The sequence below is a fragment of the Zophobas morio genome, unplaced genomic scaffold (genome assembly GCF_036711695.1).
Source record: "Zophobas morio isolate AGI-343-1 ecotype UQ-CSIRO unplaced genomic scaffold, CSIRO_AGI_Zmor_V1 ptg000014l, whole genome shotgun sequence".
Classification (NCBI taxonomy): Eukaryota; Metazoa; Arthropoda; class Insecta; order Coleoptera; family Tenebrionidae; genus Zophobas; species Zophobas morio.
Genome location: NW_026972119.1, coordinates 9091649 through 9110938, shown reverse-complemented (window position 1 = coordinate 9110938; position 19290 = coordinate 9091649). Strand labels below are relative to the sequence as shown.

Genomic DNA, 19290 nt, shown 5'->3' with positions numbered 1-19290 from the left:
AAGAAGAAATAATTTCACCATTGTAAACTCCAGAAATATCGAAGCTTTAGAAGTATCTCAATAGTTTTATAACCAGTTAAAAAAAAACTGTTTAAATTAAATAACTAACTAGTCAAAATTATTTGACATTTTCGCAAAAATATTAAAAACTTTTACGAATTTTAAATCTCAAAAGAAAAAATGACCCATGAAATGTTAGTTATAAACACTCAAAATGGCAATTGGTGAAAAAAAGGATGTGAAGTTACAGGCGTCAATTTTTTTCTTTTTTTTTACTGCACTTTTGAGGCATTGTGTTGGCTTACAATTTTTGGTTTTTAGAAAAATTTCTAAATTCGTTGAGTGCTGTGATTTACTTGCGTACTTTTCGTGTATGGAATTTTATTTTTTATATAAGTGACGGATCAGGTCGACGGTGTGTTGTTAGGAAGGCTCTATAGAACTGATAAAATGGTTAAAAAATCGCTCAACCAAATTTTTGAAAGTATTAATTTTCGAAATTGAAGAATTAACTTTATAATTCTCATATGTCTTAATGTGAATTTAATTCCGAAAAAATTGTCAAAAATGACATCTGTCAACAATAAAAAATCACGTTATGGATCGCATTCTAGCAAATTATTATTAAATTTTTAATAAGTAATTATGTAACAGTCTATTAGACATTTAGTTCATTAAAACAAATCAGAATTATGAAGTTAATTTTTCAACTTTCAAGTTTAATATTTTGAAAAATTTGCTGCAGGGATCTTTTTAACCAATTTTTTCGAGTTCTTCAGAGCCTTCTTAACAACGTAGCGTTGAGCTAGCTTATCCGTCATTTTTTATCAGAAGGTAGAGTCTCCATTAATTTTGACTATTGTTTGTTTAAAAACACAATACTATAAACAATTTAGATTCTTTAAACTCGAGTAACTTCTGTTTCAAAATTTTCGAATGATCCCGTACTTCAAAAATTATTGTAAAACATATTTAAGCCTCCAAAATGAATTGAATTGAAAGAAGTTTTCTTGTCAGGATTACAGGTATTTTTTAAATTCTGAATTCAGTTCAGTTAATTTTGAGAAAATATTAAGCTCAAAAATATATATGTACATTAGGGTGATTCAAAAAAAAAAAAAAAATTTTTTTTTTTCGTGCCAAAGAGGTTCAAAAGTTTCTTTTCAACGTAAAAAAATACCAGTTAAAAGTTGAGCTCTTAATATTAATATTAAGACGGTCCGCATCGCGTTTTTCTATTTCCCATAAGAATAACATGGGGAAATTTTTGTTTGCACCTTCTGATTTTTATTGCTAGCCCGTCGTGTGTCGTGAAAAAAATTCAATCACATATTTTTATAGAGAATTGAACGCTCTACAAAAAGAGTCTCCTATGATTTTGCGAGAAACCTGACTATGATTTTTTAACCCACTGATGCTGAAAATGTTCGGAAAGAGTTTTACTGGCCTTATTATAGCATAAAATTATAAACAATTACTGTTTAAAAAACTAAATTTAAAATGTGTATAAATTTTTGTGGTGATTTATTCCAATAAGACCATCAAATTTATTGTAATGCATCAAAAACGTCAAAATTTGGATAAATTTAACTTTAGCCTAAAATAACTCTTCAACTATCAGGTTTCTCGCACAATCATAGGAGACACTTTTTGTAGAGCGTTCAATTCTCTATAAAAATATGTGATTGAATTTTTTTCACGACACACGACGGGCTAGCAATAAAAATCAGAAGGTGCAAACAAAAATTTTTTGCACTCATGATCTTTTTTGATGGCTTTCGTGCATTCACCAGGGTGCGGGAGTTCGAACTTCCCGCACACGTGCATTTTAACTTCCCGTTGCCATGGTAACCTTAAAATACTCGCGTAGTGTCAACATTGTGATGTGTTGACGGCGCCATTGTTTATAAATAACTCACAGTTAATTTCTTCAGTTTAAAGGTTTATTCGTTGCAAAAAATATTGTACACAACACGTTCGTGAGCCTGCTTCCCGCATTCACGCAAATGCGGCACTCCCTTCGGTCGTGCCGCAAACAAGCGTTCATGCGGGAAGCAGGCTATCCCGAACTAGTTGTGTAAATTACTATTCCCATGTTATTCTTATGGGAAATAGAAAAACGCGATGCGGACGGTCTTAATATTAATATTAAGAGCTCAAATTTTAACTGGTATTTTTTTACGTTGAAAAGAAACTTTTGAACCTCTTTGCACGAAAAAAAAAATTATTTTTTTTTTTTGAATCACCCTAATGTACATAATAACTGTTAATTTTGATAAATAAGAATTGCAATTTTATTCTGTATTTAATTATATTACACTGTCACAAAGGGAATATTAAATTAAATTAGCACTACAATGTTGTAAAAAAATCCGAACTTCGTATACTTGGAAAAAATGTATGTAATATTTTGACGATTAAGGATCTCTATTTTTTGTTTTTGTTGTTTTAAAGCCTTACAAATTTTCGTAATTCAGATTCAAACGTATGAAACAAGCTCGTTTGAGTCTTTATTTTAACTCTTTTTCGTAAAGTAAAAACGGTAACATGACCTACACCTCAAAATTTACTTACTAATTATTGTTGTTTAGTCGTCTCGTGCTAATATTAATTTTTGCACGTTAGTGAGTGTCATAAAAAAATTTAACAATTTAGCAATGCATTAAATAAATTATTTTGCCACTAGTCGCAAGATTTTATCTTCAGTTAAGTGCAAAAGTCACTATGTTATAAGCAACTGTAGCCAATTAATCTTCTCTGCATTTTTACATCAAAGCATTGAAAACAATGTCGGCATTTTTAAAAACAAATTTGATCCATGTAGCGCTAATGGTCTTTTAAACACATAATTAATGAATACTACTTAACTACCGTTAAGGTGAAATTAAAAATTTGTTTATAAAATTTTGTACCCAAAAATAAACAAAATATAAAAACCGCACTACACAACAATTTTAAGCAGCTATTATCCTGTTAGTACGGTTATGCATAGTTATGTTGCCTACTTAATCTTTTGAAATGACTTTTCGAAATTACTGATTAACTAGTTGTATCAGAATTGTTTGAATAATTTGTTAGTGGGTTGTCTGCATCATTAATTTTATTGTGGCGTCCACGTAATGTAATGTCTCGGTGGAATATTTCTAAATTTTATTTAATTTATAGGCGAGGATGCTTCATTAAATTATGAATTATTGTTAACGATTAGAATTTTTATTGGCTGCCTGTTATTACCATATTTATTAACAGAAAAAACAACTTTCGGTTGTTTCTCCCTGACTGTGGAGAAATCCCCGTATCCCATAAACGTAAACCATGGTTCGTTTATAACACCATAAAGTGTGAACGGATGTTTTCTTGTGGAACTTGGACGAAGACATGTTGTTAACGTCATGCATGGAAAGCAGGAACGAAAACAGTTATTTTGTTTTATTTTATTGTTACTTTATTCATGATTATTACTTTTGACAGCAAGGGGGACGTCTTTTTTATTTATATTTTATTTTGGTGGGCGCGTCTACTTACGTTTTTATTTTACATTTCGCATCGTAAATTTACTATAAGTTACGAGGAAGAATGTCAGCGTCATTGTAATAAAATCGGAAGTTGTGCAACAGTTATTTACAAATTTAACCATAAACGTGTTTGTCACATTAATTTAATAACTGTCATAAACCCTACCTGAATATTGTCCAGGTTTTCATAACTCATCCATGCTGCTTCTACGGTAGAGGTACTGTATTCGGTTTTAATCTATTAGCTAGAGTGAGTCGTTTGTTATTTTGTTATTACATCATTTTTTTAACGATTATTTGCCGTTATTTGAAAGCATTATACCTACTGTTACTGGTACTCAGATTTAGAAACGCTCATTTATAAACTTATGTCAAGAACTTAATTAGACCGTTTTTGATCGTTTCTTATACGTATTCTCAGAAGTAAATACTTAATTAAATAAGAAGTGGTCGTAGTTAAAATGAAAAAAAACTCTTACAAAATATGTATAAAGCAAATATACACCCACTTCTGTTCGATTATTGAGACAGTTGATTTTTGATTTTATCGATAATCTAGAAATTTGCTGCTTGCGAGATATATTATAGTAAAAATAGTGGAAGGAGTTGCTCGACACATTAGACACTGATGCATACATGCAGGATAATTATTTGTGTCAATAGTCCAGAAAATATTTCGGAGAAGAGTGACGTTTTTTTGACACATAACTGAGTCAAGAAGTTATTGTAAGACACTCTTTTCTATAATTGTTTTTTAACATTAAAATAATTTTGTAGAATTCTAGAAGCGAAAATGTCTGAATTTATGTAATATGTACATTGTAAACATGTGAAAAATTTTTCCACCTAAAGTATGTCCCTTTTTTTTAATGAAAGACATGAAAACAATTCTACAAAGTGGCCGGATGTTACAAACTGAAAAAATACACTATCATTTGAAGAAACAATTTTCAGTAGAGGACTAATAAATAAATTAATTTTCAGAAAAGTACGGCACAAATCATTATTTAAAAAAAAAGGTCTCCCGTCACTAGTAAAAAGTGGCATTTGTGTAGAACTTTCACATTATTTTAGAAGCGATTCCTATATTTTGTTAAAAATATTTACACTTTACAAGAACCGAAACATAATAATTAACGCGAACATGAATAAATGACAAACTGCGTACATTAAGCAATAATATGCATGAGTAAGCAAGGAAACATATGACGACTTAATTTTGTAATTTCTTATTTTGTAAAATACACTAGGCAACTAAAATTTTGACAACTTTCGATTTCATTTTCCCAAAATTAATAATTTTCAGTTAGAATTTTTTACCAGAACAGACCATACTTTTAACACTAAAAAGCACCCAAAGTTTTAATGACTCAGCTGATTGTAGATTTGGCAACACTGGTTTTAATTCGATAATAATTCTCGTTGTTTAGTGATTTTCCTGAGAACAAAAAGAATATTTCAAAGAACTTATCTTCCCCAGCGGGATGTTGAGCAGATCATAAAGAAATAAAACACTTGATTAAAAAGTCGCTGTTCAGATTTTATTATTTTACATTGACAGTAGAAAAGGCATTACTAAGTTATTTTATAAATAAAATTTACTTACAAATTACGGCATGTTCTTTAATGGAATGTAGATTTAAATAATTACACAAAAAAGAAGTAAAATTGGCAAGTAACGCAGAAAGTGTTGAAAAAACAACTTACAACAATAAATACCGGGTATAAAAATATATAAATATATACAGCTTTACATACAGTTTTGAACATACTTAGCTATACAAGTCCTTATATACAGCAACAAGTGTTAGACTCCGTCGCAGGATCGGAGTGGTCCGGGGTCCACACATTCAAGCACTCGCCAATTCTCTCTCGGCTTCTTGCTCAAGTCAGTCCGGCCGTCACACGCGCGCACTCACACCCCCGGAAATTGACTATCACATCCGGCACTCACATTGCACTCACAGTCTGTATTACGTAGTATCACAATAATTGGTTGACATAAAACAGTATCACTGTCAAATGTGGATGGCTACAGTCCGCGTCGCGCCGCCACCACCTCCTCCTCCGCCGCCGCCGCCGCCGCCGCCGACACCACCACCGCCGCCTCCGACACCGCCGCTCGGAGGATTGGGCGCCTGGGCCCGTGCGCTATGCCGGTGCACGTGGTGATGCACGTGCGGGCCCCTCACGGAGCCCCGATGCCGCTGGTTGTTCGGTACGTCGGGCAGGGCGAACTTGAGCTTCTCCCAGAACAGCTTGTCGCCCCATTGCAGATACACGTTGGTCTTGAGGTACAGCCGGATGTCGGGGTCCAGGTCCTTCTGCGGCACCTCGCCGAGCAGCACCACGATGAGCCGTCGGCGGCGGTCGCGCAGAACTTGATGGTGGGCAGACTTGAACTCGAAACGGCACCACTCGGACTTGATGAAGTTCTCCGACAGGATCATGATTGTGCGCTTGGACGACTCCACGGCCTGGACGATGGTGTCGGCGAGGAAGGCGCCCACGGGGAAGTCGCGGTAGTGCAGACACAGCTTGTAGTTGGGCTCCAGCGCCGGGGCCAGCACCTCCGCGACCCACGCCTCGTCCTTCGAACTGTAACTCACGAAAGCGTCGAATAATTTGTCCCTGTCGTCGCGGTCCAGGTCCGACGACCTGTGGAAGAGCCGCACCCCGAATTTCGAATGGAGCCAGACGCGCACCTCCTGCCGGAAAATGAACAAGAGCAGGGTCACGATTATGATCACGGCGAAGACGGCCAAAGTTATCACTAACAGCGGCAAGTAGTCTTGGATTATTTGTCTCTGGATGATGGTTTTCGTGGCCGTTAGATTGCCGTTGATGCTGTTGTCGATGTTCACGGCGCCCGTACACAAAGTACCGTTCTCTTGACTCACATAAAATCCGACGTCTGGATTGTCCGCGTACATGTCCTCACTGTAGTAGTCGATTTCGGTCGTATTGAACACACAACGCACGTTCGCGCTATCCGAAACCACGTCGCCACGCACCATCCATTCCCGCAATTTTTCGCTAAATTCGCACTCACAGGACCAAGGATTATACGCCAAAGTCACTTCGATCATGGTCGTAGGTAGTTGCCACACGTCGTACAAGTGCAACCTGTTGTGGTCCAACTTGACGATTCGCAGCTGCCGCAATCCTAGAAAGGTGGTGTTGCTTATATGCGTTATCCTGTTGTGCTGCAAGAAAATTTCTCGTAAACTGTCGAGCCCTTCGAACTCGAACCCGTGCAGTTCGCCAATTCTGTTCTCGTCGAGATGCACAATTTCCAAGTCCTTGAGACCGTTAAAAGTACGATTCTGGATCAGTTCTATGTTGGAATTATTCAAAAACAAAATTTTAAGTCTTTTGCGACCGATGAATGCGTGACTATTTAACGAGCGCAAATCGTTTCCGTCCAAGTACAGTTGAGTTGCATCCATCGGTATTTGTTCGGGGAGTTTGGTGATGTACCCTCCGGAGGAACAATCGACGACGTTGGCCGACCAAGATTGATCATGATAGCAGGTGCAGTTGGTCGGACACGTCATTTCACAGTCACAGGCGTCGAAATCACAGCAGTGGCACAATGCAAAACAATGTGATTCATAAGTACAAAGGAACTGATAAGGTGCCGCTTCCACGAGGGGAACGTACGTTCTACCTCGATTGTACAACAACTGGCAATAAATGCTTTCCAAGTCGACCAATTTAGGCTGAGTCCGAGCTCGATTACCGATATTCACTTTCTGGAGCCACTCCATCGTGCAATCACACTGATACGGATTACCGCCAATGTAAAATTCCGGCAGCGGCTTATCAGGCGGAACCGCCGAAATTCGTAACGAATTCGGATCTAAGCTTGTGATTTTATTTCCGAATAAATCCACGCGCGTCAGATTCGGTTTTTTGAAAAACGTGTACGACTGGACCTTCGAAATTAGGTTGTCGTTCAGAAACAACACTTCCACGCTGTTAGGAATAGCACTTCCGGTTATTTCGGTTAGTTTGTTCGCGCTAGCGTCGAACGTGCTCAGAGATAGGGTTGATTCGATTTCAAAGTAATTGCCCAATTCCTCTATCTGATTGGAATGAATGTCGAGCCATTGCAAACCGGTCGGTATTAGGGCATAGTCGAACCATTTCAGCTGATTGTCTGATATGTTCAGCCACACTAAACTCGGTAATTTGGCAAATAATTCCTGGATGTCCGTTAAGTAATTGCCGTCTAGTCGAATCGCTTGCAAGTTGGCGTTGGCATCGAACGCACCTGCCGCTACTTTCTGTATTTTATTGCGAGAAAGGTTCAGTATCTTGAGCGACGACATTTTGTCGAAAACCCCTTTCGTAATGTTACCGATGTTGTTTTCCGTCAGTCTCAAGCCGTACATCTGATTCATTTCGCGAAATGTTTCGTTTGTGATCACGTCAATGTGATTTTCTCCGAGATCTAATGTTTTCAGCATTGGTACGTTGTGTAGTACTTCCGGTACTTGTATCAATTTATTACCGTTAAGATGAAGGTCCTGTAAACTGGAACAGTTTTTCAATGCCTCGTGATGTATCCAAGATATTTTGTTATTGTCTAGCGACAATAGTGAGAGCACGTGAAGTCCGTTAAATGTATCGCTGTCGATTTTTGTTAGTTTGTTGTTGGAGATAATTAACGTGTGTAGATTATAAAGCGCAGAAAAGGTGTTTTCGGGTATCGCTTCGATGAAGTTGTCGTTCAGTCTTAAAATCTGGAGACTAATTAGGTTTCTAAAGACGGACTGTTCTAGTTTGGTTATTCTGTTGTGTGAAATATCGAGAACAACGAGGCGAACCAATCTGGCGAACGTCGCTGCGTTAATCCAATCGGCCGTCAATTCATTGTGCGACAAGTCGAGTACTAGCAGTTGCGTCAGTTCACTAAAAAGATCCGGAGCTAAGACGTTTATGGAATTGTTTTGCAAATACATCTCTCTGATATCTTTCGTGTCGGAGAACAGCTCAGGCGGCAAACTGACTAAACGGTTGTCGGAGAGCTTGAGTACGTTGAGTGCCACGAGTCCCTCGAGAGCACGATCTGCCAAATGTGTGAGGCCGTTTCCTTGAAGATAGAGCTTTTGAAGGCGTGACAGTGCAGAAAATTGACTCGATGGTAGCCTGTCGATGTTGTTACGTGACAGATCGAGGAGCCTCAAGTTGGCCCCGCAGCTTTCCGACGGATTGTGAGTGAACCGAAAACTGGCCACTTCGCGCAACCGATTCCGGGTCAAATTAAGCACTTCCAGCGCGTACAGAGGACACAGCACACCGTCGGGCAAACTCCACATGTTATTTTCACCGAGATCCAGCCGCTCGAGTAAACGCAACTCGTCCGTGAACGCGTTCGGCGACACTTCCAGGGTCATGGCTGACCAATCCGTGTTGTGGGTCCGCACCGTGAGGTTCCTCAGCTCCTTCAGGCCGCGGAAGGCGCCGTCGGAGAGGTTACCGATCTTGCAGTACTCGATCGAGAGTTCGCGCAGCTCGACCAGGGGCTTGAAGCTGCCGGCGCTCAAGGAACTTTGGAAGAAGAGGGCGTCACTGCACTCCAGCCGCAGCCGCACCGTGTGCTGGGGCTGGATCACGCTGAAGTTGGTGTTCTCCAGCTCGCTGTTGATCGTCTGCAGGCGGCAGACGAGCGCGACGTCGTCCTCGGTGCCGCTGTCCACAACCACCCACTTGCACTCGTCGGGCGCTTGGTACCGCAGCGCCTTGCTCAGCGACGCCGACAGGACGCCGAAGACGGCGCCGAATAACACCGCACACACCACCGTGGTGCCCATCGCTCGAAGTGCCAGGAACTACACCATCGTACGTTCGGATGGCTTCTCGCATGCCGTGTCCGCCTCGACCGGGGCTCGGTGCTTGACTGCGGGCCCTCGCACAAGGCCACTCTTTCCTCGCCTCTCCGCCGGTGCTGCTTCTCCCCGCTCTTTGCTAATGCCGAGTCAAGAATAGACCGACTCGGAGGTATACTGAAAAAACTGTGAACTCCGGCAATGCGTTTTTCAGGCAGCGCCGAGTTTTCCGTCTGATTGCCCGTTCAAGTCGCCCGGATCGCGGCTCTTATCGCGGCCGTTTTCGGCAACGCCACCCACGAACCTTTCCAAAAACTCGTCCAAAATGTGATAATATGCACGGCCAAATTTGCAACTGCAAAAAACATCCAATTCGCTTAATTAGTTTAACGACTCTCTTACTTGTGCTGAAACCTATTAAAAATAAAGTGTGAATCTTCTAATAAACTATATGACGGGTCAGCGTTGTAGAATATCCATCATTCAGTAGGTACATGATTAGGCGATGTTTAGTGTGGGTGGAGATTTAAACGCCAGGTTAGAAAACGATTTGCTGTTTATCGTCTAATTAAAATCTCGGCTCGACTGGAACAGCTGTAATATTTCTTTATAAATAGATGATTGTTCTCTGTGTCTTATCAAAAAACATGGATGCGATAAACATTATTAATAATAATAAAAAAACGGCTTGAGAGTATTGTACCTACTTTTCATAATCATTTAATCTACTCTCTTACAATTTTATATAATCAAATACTGGACACATTACCCACACATTATTGTCCATTGTCAAAAAATAAACAAATTTGATCTTCTTAGAATTTACTCAGAAGAAAACTGTGTTGGAGAATTCAATTACTTTCTTTCGTTGCGCCTATGCCCACATAGGTGCCCCAGATAAAACTTCACGAACTTATATCTTGCGAACGGATAGAAATGTTGAAATTCTGAAAACGCTGTCGTTTTTAGCTTGAAGAAGGAATCTTAATTTAGTGCAAAATATTTTTGTACAGCATTAAATTACGAATATAATGACATACTTACATGTTACATGTACTATTCTATTTTCAACTAAAAACTCTGTCGGAAGTGATTAATATAATTTGAAACTGCTGCATTGAGATTCAGTTAACGCTAAATATGATAAACGTGTCATTCTCGAAGTCAGCTAATACAATTAATTATCACTATAGGATCAATAAGTGTAGAACATCGGTCAATGATCTGGGTATTATTTTTGGCAGGGATCTAAGTTTTACGAGTCATATAAATTCTATTACGGGTGCTGCATTTAGAAGTTTGGGAATTATTTATAGATGCTGTAGACACTTGACAAATATTATATGTCTAAATAAATATACTCATTTAGCATTATTATTATTATTTCTTTCTCTAATATTGGGCATTGACCCATAGAAGTATGTATGTATTTATTTTTGGTCACTTTGAATTAATTATTTTAGTTTTTCTGTCACTGGGGCGTGCACCTGTTGGAAAAATAAACATTGTTATTGTTATTATTATTTTATCTCATTCTGTTCTTGTCTTCAGTGAATAAATAGCCTGAAAACGTTTAAAAAAAATTGTAGTCGCACATTTTCCAAATCGTTGTTTTAATTCGCGGCGATTGGTGTTGATAAATGAACTTAGTACCTTCGCTAGACAAACCGAAAGTGAGCAAGACAGGCGCAAATGTGGCCGAGCCGGCGTACCGCAATGAAACACGGCGATTCGTAGTGAGACGCGTTATTGCCCAATTAATAACGAGCTTGAAGGAATCCAGCAACACGAAAAAGCCATCTTTAAAAGAATATTAAAACATCCCCGCGTTAAATAAAGTAAATGAATAGGTGCTAGTTAAGATAGCCGTAATGGGTGATAATATTTCAATACGAACCGCTCCCGACCACCACCCGTTGCCCGTAATGGCCTGCCACCGGGAGATTTTCTAATTTTCATCGAACACCATTTGCGGAGAGAAATTGATTAGACAGATTGATATTCTCGCTACGGTAGAACGTGAAGGACTGGTATGTATGCGCGATATCAATTGTTCCGATAATGTCAGGCGAAGTTGATGCAAGAACGCCCTAATGAATAACTGGTAATGGAAATTTCAGCGCAAGTCATAATAGTGCTGCAACTTTGTCGCGAAGTTTAAAAGAATTTTCTTGTGTTGGTTGAAGTCTCAGGTACAGGTGTCCTGGAATTCGGACCGTTATAAAACCTAAAAAGTAAATTGAATTTTTAATTTTATTTTGTGGAGATCATTTTTGGTTACAATGTTCAAACAGTCAATTTAGAAGATAGCTCTCTTTTGTTGCGACTTCGAAATATGGTAATCGAATAAATCCAAATTTTGGTTGATTATTTTGCATAAAGCCACAAATTGTAGGTATTATTTCTTTTAACATAGAATTCTTTTTAAACTATTGTATATCGATTCGACAACTAATAAACTGTACATAAGAAACTCTATCATTGAAATTTTAGTAATGCACAAAGGCAACTGTTTTGACAAATTAGAATTTAAATATTCCTAGAATTTTTTTTTTTTAATTATATTTTCATTATTTCTAAATCTAGACCAAGTATGTAAAACTTATCCAATTATGTATAAAGGTGAGCAAATAAATGTTGTATGGCTCTTTGAGTAGTACAAAATAAAAATATTTTTAACCATACAAAGTGTTCTGTTACTTTGGTGTGTTTACTAAAAGTTTGGAAAATCTCAGAATGTATCAAGTTTAGGTATAAAAAATGCTTAACAACGTCGCAGCGAAATTTCAAACATAAAATATGTTATATGTTTATTGACTCACAATTGTAGTATATAGATTGTACTTTTGAAATAATTTTCATGAATCCTACTAAATGAAACAGTATGTGTAATATTTATTCATATCTGTGATTGTAATAATTTTGCATAAGCTTTAATTTGTAGGTTAATAAATACAGATGTGTGTTTTCGTTTAACTCTTGCGTTTTAAAAGCTAAGAAAATAGCTCAGTTAACAAAATATTAGCACACTTTTATGATGAATCAATTGAAACATTAAAGGAAAAAAAAAGATTTATTTTAAAATATTATGATTACAGGATGATTAAGAGATGGTGCACTTACTTTATGATACGTTGTTAAGGACTATTTATTGGACTAAAAAAAAACCTTAGCACCAAATGTAGACACAAGCCTTCAAATTTTAATGTTCCTTTTAGATATTTGACCATATTTTAACTCACTAATTAGTGTTGGGTAAATGATATTGATCGGACCTTTATTATTCAAAATAATTTTTAAAGTATGATATCTTTATCTAAGATTTTCTTCAGTAGATAATATTACCAAAAAATTATCTTGCCATTGTTGTCATGGCATTGGCTAGCAACAGTGGGGCTAATTGTTAACCTTTTTTAATCTCTCTAGGTAAATCGATATTTTGTTTTTGTCAAAAGTGAAATTAGCCTTAAAGTATTTTTTAATATATTTTTTTCAAACTGAGTTAGTGCGCCTTTTTTTGAATCACCCTGTATTTATTTATGTTTTTAAACAAATATAATATCTCTGGATATGGTTTTTTTATTTCCGGCTAATTATAATACCGAATTTAAGCAAAATATTTCAACCCCTTCTTGTACTTTTTATGTCACTTAGTATAAATAGTTAATTAAAATATCTTAATTATTTTGATCTTCATTCATTTATCATGTGGTTGTGTTTCCAGTTCATAGAATTAAAAATTGCAAATTTCCCATTTCTGAATGTTTGTCTAGAATTCACTGTCCTTTAATGTATTGTTAATTTTCTTATAAATAGACATTTCATGAGACTATCGATGAAGCGGAGCAAATAAGAGTGAACCTCATCGGTGAGGATCTCCATAAAACACAATGCCTAAAATATTGTTCAAACCGTTCATTTTCGATTCTGTCCCATTCGTTCCGTTCAAAATGGATGTTCTTTTTACTCGGAAATTTTAACGATTTTTGTGGGTATGGTGGAGATCCTTAAGCGGAAATTTGATTTTTCATCCCTTCGAAAAAATTCCTCACGCGTCAATCTAAAAATATTTGCTCCATTACATATACATAGTTTAATAATAATAACCCATTTCTAAATTACATATATACATCGAAATTTGTGTATTTATCTTTATTAAAAAATTGATAACTTCAACCCAAAAAAAAGGGCCTTCGTGCATACAGCATTGATTATACTTTGGAGGCGACGGAATTTCGGTTAAAAATAAGTATTTTTGTAATCATAAATCCTTTTCCTTTTACACTTTTTTTTTTGTAATTTATAAAAAATCTGTACTTACCGGGCGAGCCAGAACTTATTTAATAGATAATAGATTTTGTATTCATGAAAACACTGCCGTAGAGGAAAATGTAAATTTTACGTTTCGTCAGCAAAAAACAATATTTTAAATATCCCTGGGCCCAAATCTAGGAGACACAGGCCTTCAAAGTTTTCGATATTTCACTATACTTTTTTTATTCACTACTTAGTGTTGGGTACATCGGACTTTCATTATTCAAAATACTTTTAGAAGTTTTATTTTTATTCATTTTATAATACACAAAAAAACTTAAAAATTGTTCAAAATGAATCTGACAACAGTGACTAATTTTCAATCCATCTATATCGATATTTTGTTTTTGTAAGTGAACGTCAAATTGACGTATAACAAAAATAAAAAAATCATAATGAATGTTTTCGAACTTGGACTTGTGAAATTAATAACGTGCTCCTGAGTTTGTGTGTAATTTTTTGATCATTCTGTATAACAGTAGGTTTGAAAAGTGTTACAGCGTTTCTTGTAGTATATTTAAAAAGCGATGGATTTTTGAAGATTTGTTAATTAAAATTTTGTTAGTTTGAGTTGAAAATGCAACGATCATTGGCATTAAGCATTTTTTAATGTCAGTTGCCCTCAGATGATCACAAACGAATGGAATTATAGCCAAGTGACGCTTTCAATAAAAAAACCTGTGAGTTACCTGGAATGTAAAACAAATAAATTAAAATTAAATAAATGCAAACTTTTTTATTTCATACTTTTAGTTGACGTCATAACTCTTAAAATTAAATTGTTTCTCATCCAATAAATCATCACGTTGTAATTAAAAGTAAAATGTTGGGGGCGGCAGTTTCATCGATCCACACTAGCAGGAAATAATAATGTGCATCTCAGGACGTAAGTAATATTTAGTTAGTTATTTTAAGATTAAACGTTTTTGGCGCAGATGTCGAACATTCCTTGAAATTGTTTTGAGTAAACTCGGTTGACAAAATAACGTTTTTCTTAAAAATGCTTTTACGAATACAACATTTTAATGTAGTAGTAATAATTGTAGCCAGGTGTATAAGATTACAGCTAAAGCAAACATTTGTCGATACAAAAATATTTATTAAAATGTTTTGAGATAAGGTAACTAATTTTAGAAGCCTCCGATCCACTATTAACGACCTACCAAAATTTTAAAGTTGTAGTACTATTTCTTGTTTCGATTCTCACTTTTAGGACAACATTAATGATAGAAAACTTAAAAATGAGTGTGGACTGCCAAACCGCCACTCAAACTATAATATTATTTTTTTTTATTTCTCCTCTAGCTACCCATGACGCTTACGGCAGCCGATTCAGTTTCATTGTTGACATAAGCACCATGGCTAACTAGAGCAGTAATTTAAAAAATCACTTAATGTGAATGAAATTTGCATAACAGTATTTTAAGCTGACGTCATCCATTTTTTGTTCACTTTTAAATTAGCAGAATAATTTGTCCTGTTATACGTATAAAATTTTACCTGTCTAGAAACTTCAAAAAAATCTTCCACGATCCAGAGAAATGTATTTTCATATTATACAATTTGGGACACGTCAAGATAACGTGAAATTAGACATTTGCCAAAATAATTATATTACAGTAGTCGTTATTCTTAGTGATTTACGAAATGCGCGCACATAATTTTATTAGTAAACACCCGACATGGTGGTTTTAATTATTCATTATAATGTAATTTCATGAAAAAAAACTGCTTTCAAGTTATTCTCCTCAGGTTCGTGTAACTATTGGTTTGCATCGGTTTCCGAAATTGCAGTAACCAGAAAAAGAAAAAAACCCATTCTTTTATACGTGACCCATCCACGTAGCGATATTAATTTTGTTAAGTACAACGATTTACAGCTGCTTGCTGCAAAAGAATGACTCGGAGTGGAATGTTAGTCCATAAAAATGCAATAACTAATGTACATAAAGAGGCTGAATATCGTAATTTAATTTGTTTTTTGGTTGCAGGTAAGCAGAAAGGAGTTTTTTGTCCTTCATCATGCGGCATAATGTTCAAGCGCGATGGGTAAGTTTTGTATGGAACTTGTTTGGCACTCGAACCTTGAATGCCAATTTCGGGCATTGTGTGTTTGTAATTTAGGTTTGTTTCATGGCATGCAGCAGCATTTCTGATTGTGTAAAATTCGCCGGAAATAATGCCTGATTACTTCACCGAGAAGGCATTCAAATTGCCGACGATGTATTTTTCTGTTGTTAAATAACAGTTCATAAACCACCTATCAATCATTCCGAATAATGTAGTAGGTTTGGGTGCGCAAAAGGCACAAATATTGAATAACATCCCCCTGCTGTCGCCGCACAATGAGTCGGCATTAGCAAAGCAAAGACAGCTGTCTCTTTGGGGACACGTCCCAGTCCATTTTATGGTCCGAACGTGTAGTCAAATGCCTTCTTTCACAGGCCTTTATCAACTATTATCTAACCAATTATGACCCATTTCTCGTATACTTATTTTTTATTGGCCTGGAAGGACACCCACGAACCCGATGGTGGCAGTATTTACACGTAGTCCCCTATTTAAATTTTAAAGTTTCTCTTGGAAATTCGTGTAAGCAAACAAGTCAGGTAGCAGCGATTGTCGTGTAATGCGTGCATAATGGGTCGGCTTGTTTGACGAAGGCCAAAACGACAAATGGTTAAAAGTGTCGACGGTTTTTTTTCGTTTGAGCATTACACACTCTGTTTTATAACTAAGCGGGGTTGGAAAGGCGAATCTGTTAATGGCAAGAATTTAGGTGACTTTGCACTTCGGCATAAGTGTAGCAGACCAACAGTGGTCATCTTTGTGTGCTCGTTTGGGTAAACACTACTAGCGCTTTGACAGGCTTCTTCTGTAAACGGATATGCCTACCTGTTCTTTGTCGTATGTACACACGAGAAGAGCAATAAATTACCAGAAGTCGTCGCTGTTGAGGATATACCCGGTGGTAAGTTTGTGGTTTCTAAAGTGACATTTGAGGATTTACTGGCGTGTGACGGCAGAAATATTTGTCCGTTTGTATCGGTATCGGATAAAATATGGAACCATGTTGCTGGTAAATTTTATTTTGGGGATCGCATTAGCTAAGGTTACTTTGTTTAGACATCACATCATGGTTAACTTTTTAAATTCGTTTGGATATTGTTGATTCTCTTCTGACTAACCGACATAGTTATGTACTTTATAATGGTTTCAGTTCTTTCGACTTTAGTATAGTGTCTGGTGTTCCTATAAGGGTCCAACCTGGAGCCCCTTCTACTAAATAATTTTATTAGTGATTTTTACTATCAATAAATTGTTCTATCCTTGTATATGCTAATCTAATTTAAACAAAATTAAACATACAAGTAGAAGAAATGTTTCGTTATCTCATACACTAGAAAACACAGCATCGTTGACTTCAATTACTCTTTTAATGATCATTCCCTAGGACGTAAGAAGTCAATTAGAGTGATGTCACGTTACTTTTAAAAATGAATTAACGTTTAAATCTACATTATAAATCTTAATAATTCTACTAGTAAATATTTTGGCTTTGTTTGCCAACTTCCAAATTTTTTGAAAACGTCGACTTACTTAAATCATTTTTTTCTGCCTATGTCTTAAATAATTTGGACTATGCATCACTAATTTGGTAATCTATGTACACGAGACAAAATATGTTGTTTCAAGTCATACGATTTTTTTTTTATTTCTCTTATTCGAAGTAAATTAAACAAGATACCCAAAAAGAGGAGTGGATATATGTATAGTGGTGAAAATACCCCAAGGAAAGCTTTTTCTCTTTTTGTTTTATGCACTTTGTGTGAGAAAAAAAATTACCAACTTTTGAGTATGTCGTAGAAATTTTATTCTATCTTCGCAAAAGTATTTGAGCAAGTTATATCTGTGAACATTTCTATAAATGTGCATAGATATTTATTAGCTAATCAGCATTGTTTCTTACCAACCGTCTTCAATCTAGCAATTTTTATCCAGCAAACAAAGCAAGAAGTAAACAAAAGACAAATTGACTTTTAAACAAATTTAGCTTTTTGATTTTTCTCCTAATTTGTTGTTATTTATGAGATCTTATTTGCTGAACAGAGTAAATTACGTCTGTTATAAAGGCTACAAATCCAGTGTCTTCACAGCAATCTCCGGCGTTCCTCAGGGATCCAACTTAGGGCCTTTGCTATTTATCCTCTTTATTAATGACTTACTCACCATCTTAAATTGTGAGATATTGGCGTATACTGATGACATTAAGATATTTACATCTATGTTAAGTATAGATGATGACATATTGCTTCAAGAGAATTTAGAAATTATTATTGAGTGATGTACTAACTACATTTCCCCTTGCCCTTAATGTCATAAAATGTTACTTTATGTATTGTACCACGAGAAATAATTTTATCAATTCATCGTACTCAATATGTGGTCATTTATAACAAAGAAAAAATATCTGCGTGGACCTTGGAGTAACTTCACAGAACTAGCAGCAGATTCTCAGATCTTCTGTTGATCAAAAAGTTATATTTTGCTGCCCTCGTCGGTAGCAAACTAGAGTATGCGTTTGTCGTATGGTGCCCTTTTTATGCATGTCACAATATCCTTGTAGAAATAATTCAAAGAGAATTTCTGAAGTTTCTATGTAATAGAATTGAAGGAACATATCGTCCACATAGGGGAAGAATGGCATAAAAGACTGTTTTGAAAGAGCCATCATATTTATTCTTTAGTGTCTGAATGAATTTGGTTTTTATTTTTATATAAGCAGCACTGGATATTATCATCCACAAATATTTGACATTTCGCCGAAAGTAATTTTTTAATAACATATCAAGCTTTTAGCTAACCAGTTATACAGATGCGTGTGGTCTTTGCATGCGTCCTTGGGCATTTAGTAAAATTCAAAACTGAGAGGCGGCACATTGTCATGACCTACTTCGATCCTATAACCCTTTATAAGCAATTTAAATGAAAGTAATTCTTACATAGATTTATGGATTGGTTGTGGTGCTATGAAAGACTCGGCTCTTTTTGATCCAATTTTTTTGCCAAAATTGCTTTTTAAATTTTTAGGGAAAGATCCTTAATTAACATGGCCAACATTAAAAATTGATTACGAAAGGCGCTAATTTAACCAAAGTTTATTATAATTAAATAAGTTTGTTAATGACAGCTTCTCAGTAAGGTTCTACGCCAAAATTTTTTAGATTTAGTAAAAATTATATAGTGCTAACGTTGATTCTATCCTTTTTATTTGTATAAACGTTCTTAAACATAACTGCGTTTAGATTTTTGTTAATTTGTTGTGTAATCTCAATTTGGCTCTTTCATAACTGTTGGTGGTTATTTCAATGCCCACATGTTATGAAGAGGCCGAAAATCAGTTTTTTTTTTAATAGTAAGTCGGTTACCTAATTGGTTGATGTCTGGAATATTGTTTATGAGACAACTTGTATAAATACCTAAACCATAATTTTAAGTTATGACAATAGTTTTGTTTGTTTCTGACTGAATTTTTTCAATCCTCTTTTAATACTTATTACTTTTACATTATGTAGAATTAATATTATCCTTTTAATTGGAAGTTCTGTTGGGTAATTAAAATATTT

General features: G+C 35.9%; 2 protein-coding genes across 2 annotated transcripts in view; one reads left to right on the top strand and one right to left on the bottom strand.

Moving 5' to 3' along the window:
- Positions 1–19290, top strand: part of Su(var)3-3 (Suppressor of variegation 3-3) — a 597292-nt gene that overhangs the window by 236801 nt on the left and 341201 nt on the right. The gene's annotated exons all lie outside the window — the stretch shown is intronic.
- Positions 5035–9442, bottom strand: LOC135129262 (toll-like receptor Tollo). The gene has a single exon (XM_064056422.1). It carries the CDS (start codon positions 9332–9334, stop codon positions 5534–5536), a length of 3801 nt encoding a protein of 1266 aa, XP_063912492.1. The 5' UTR covers positions 9335–9442; the 3' UTR covers positions 5035–5533.

What these genes read in the sequence shown, in the direction of transcription:
- LOC135129262 (XM_064056422.1), bottom strand. Translation starts at nt 9,334, where the DNA reads ATGGGCACCACGGTGGTGTGTGCGGTGTTATTCGGCGCCGTCTTCGGC.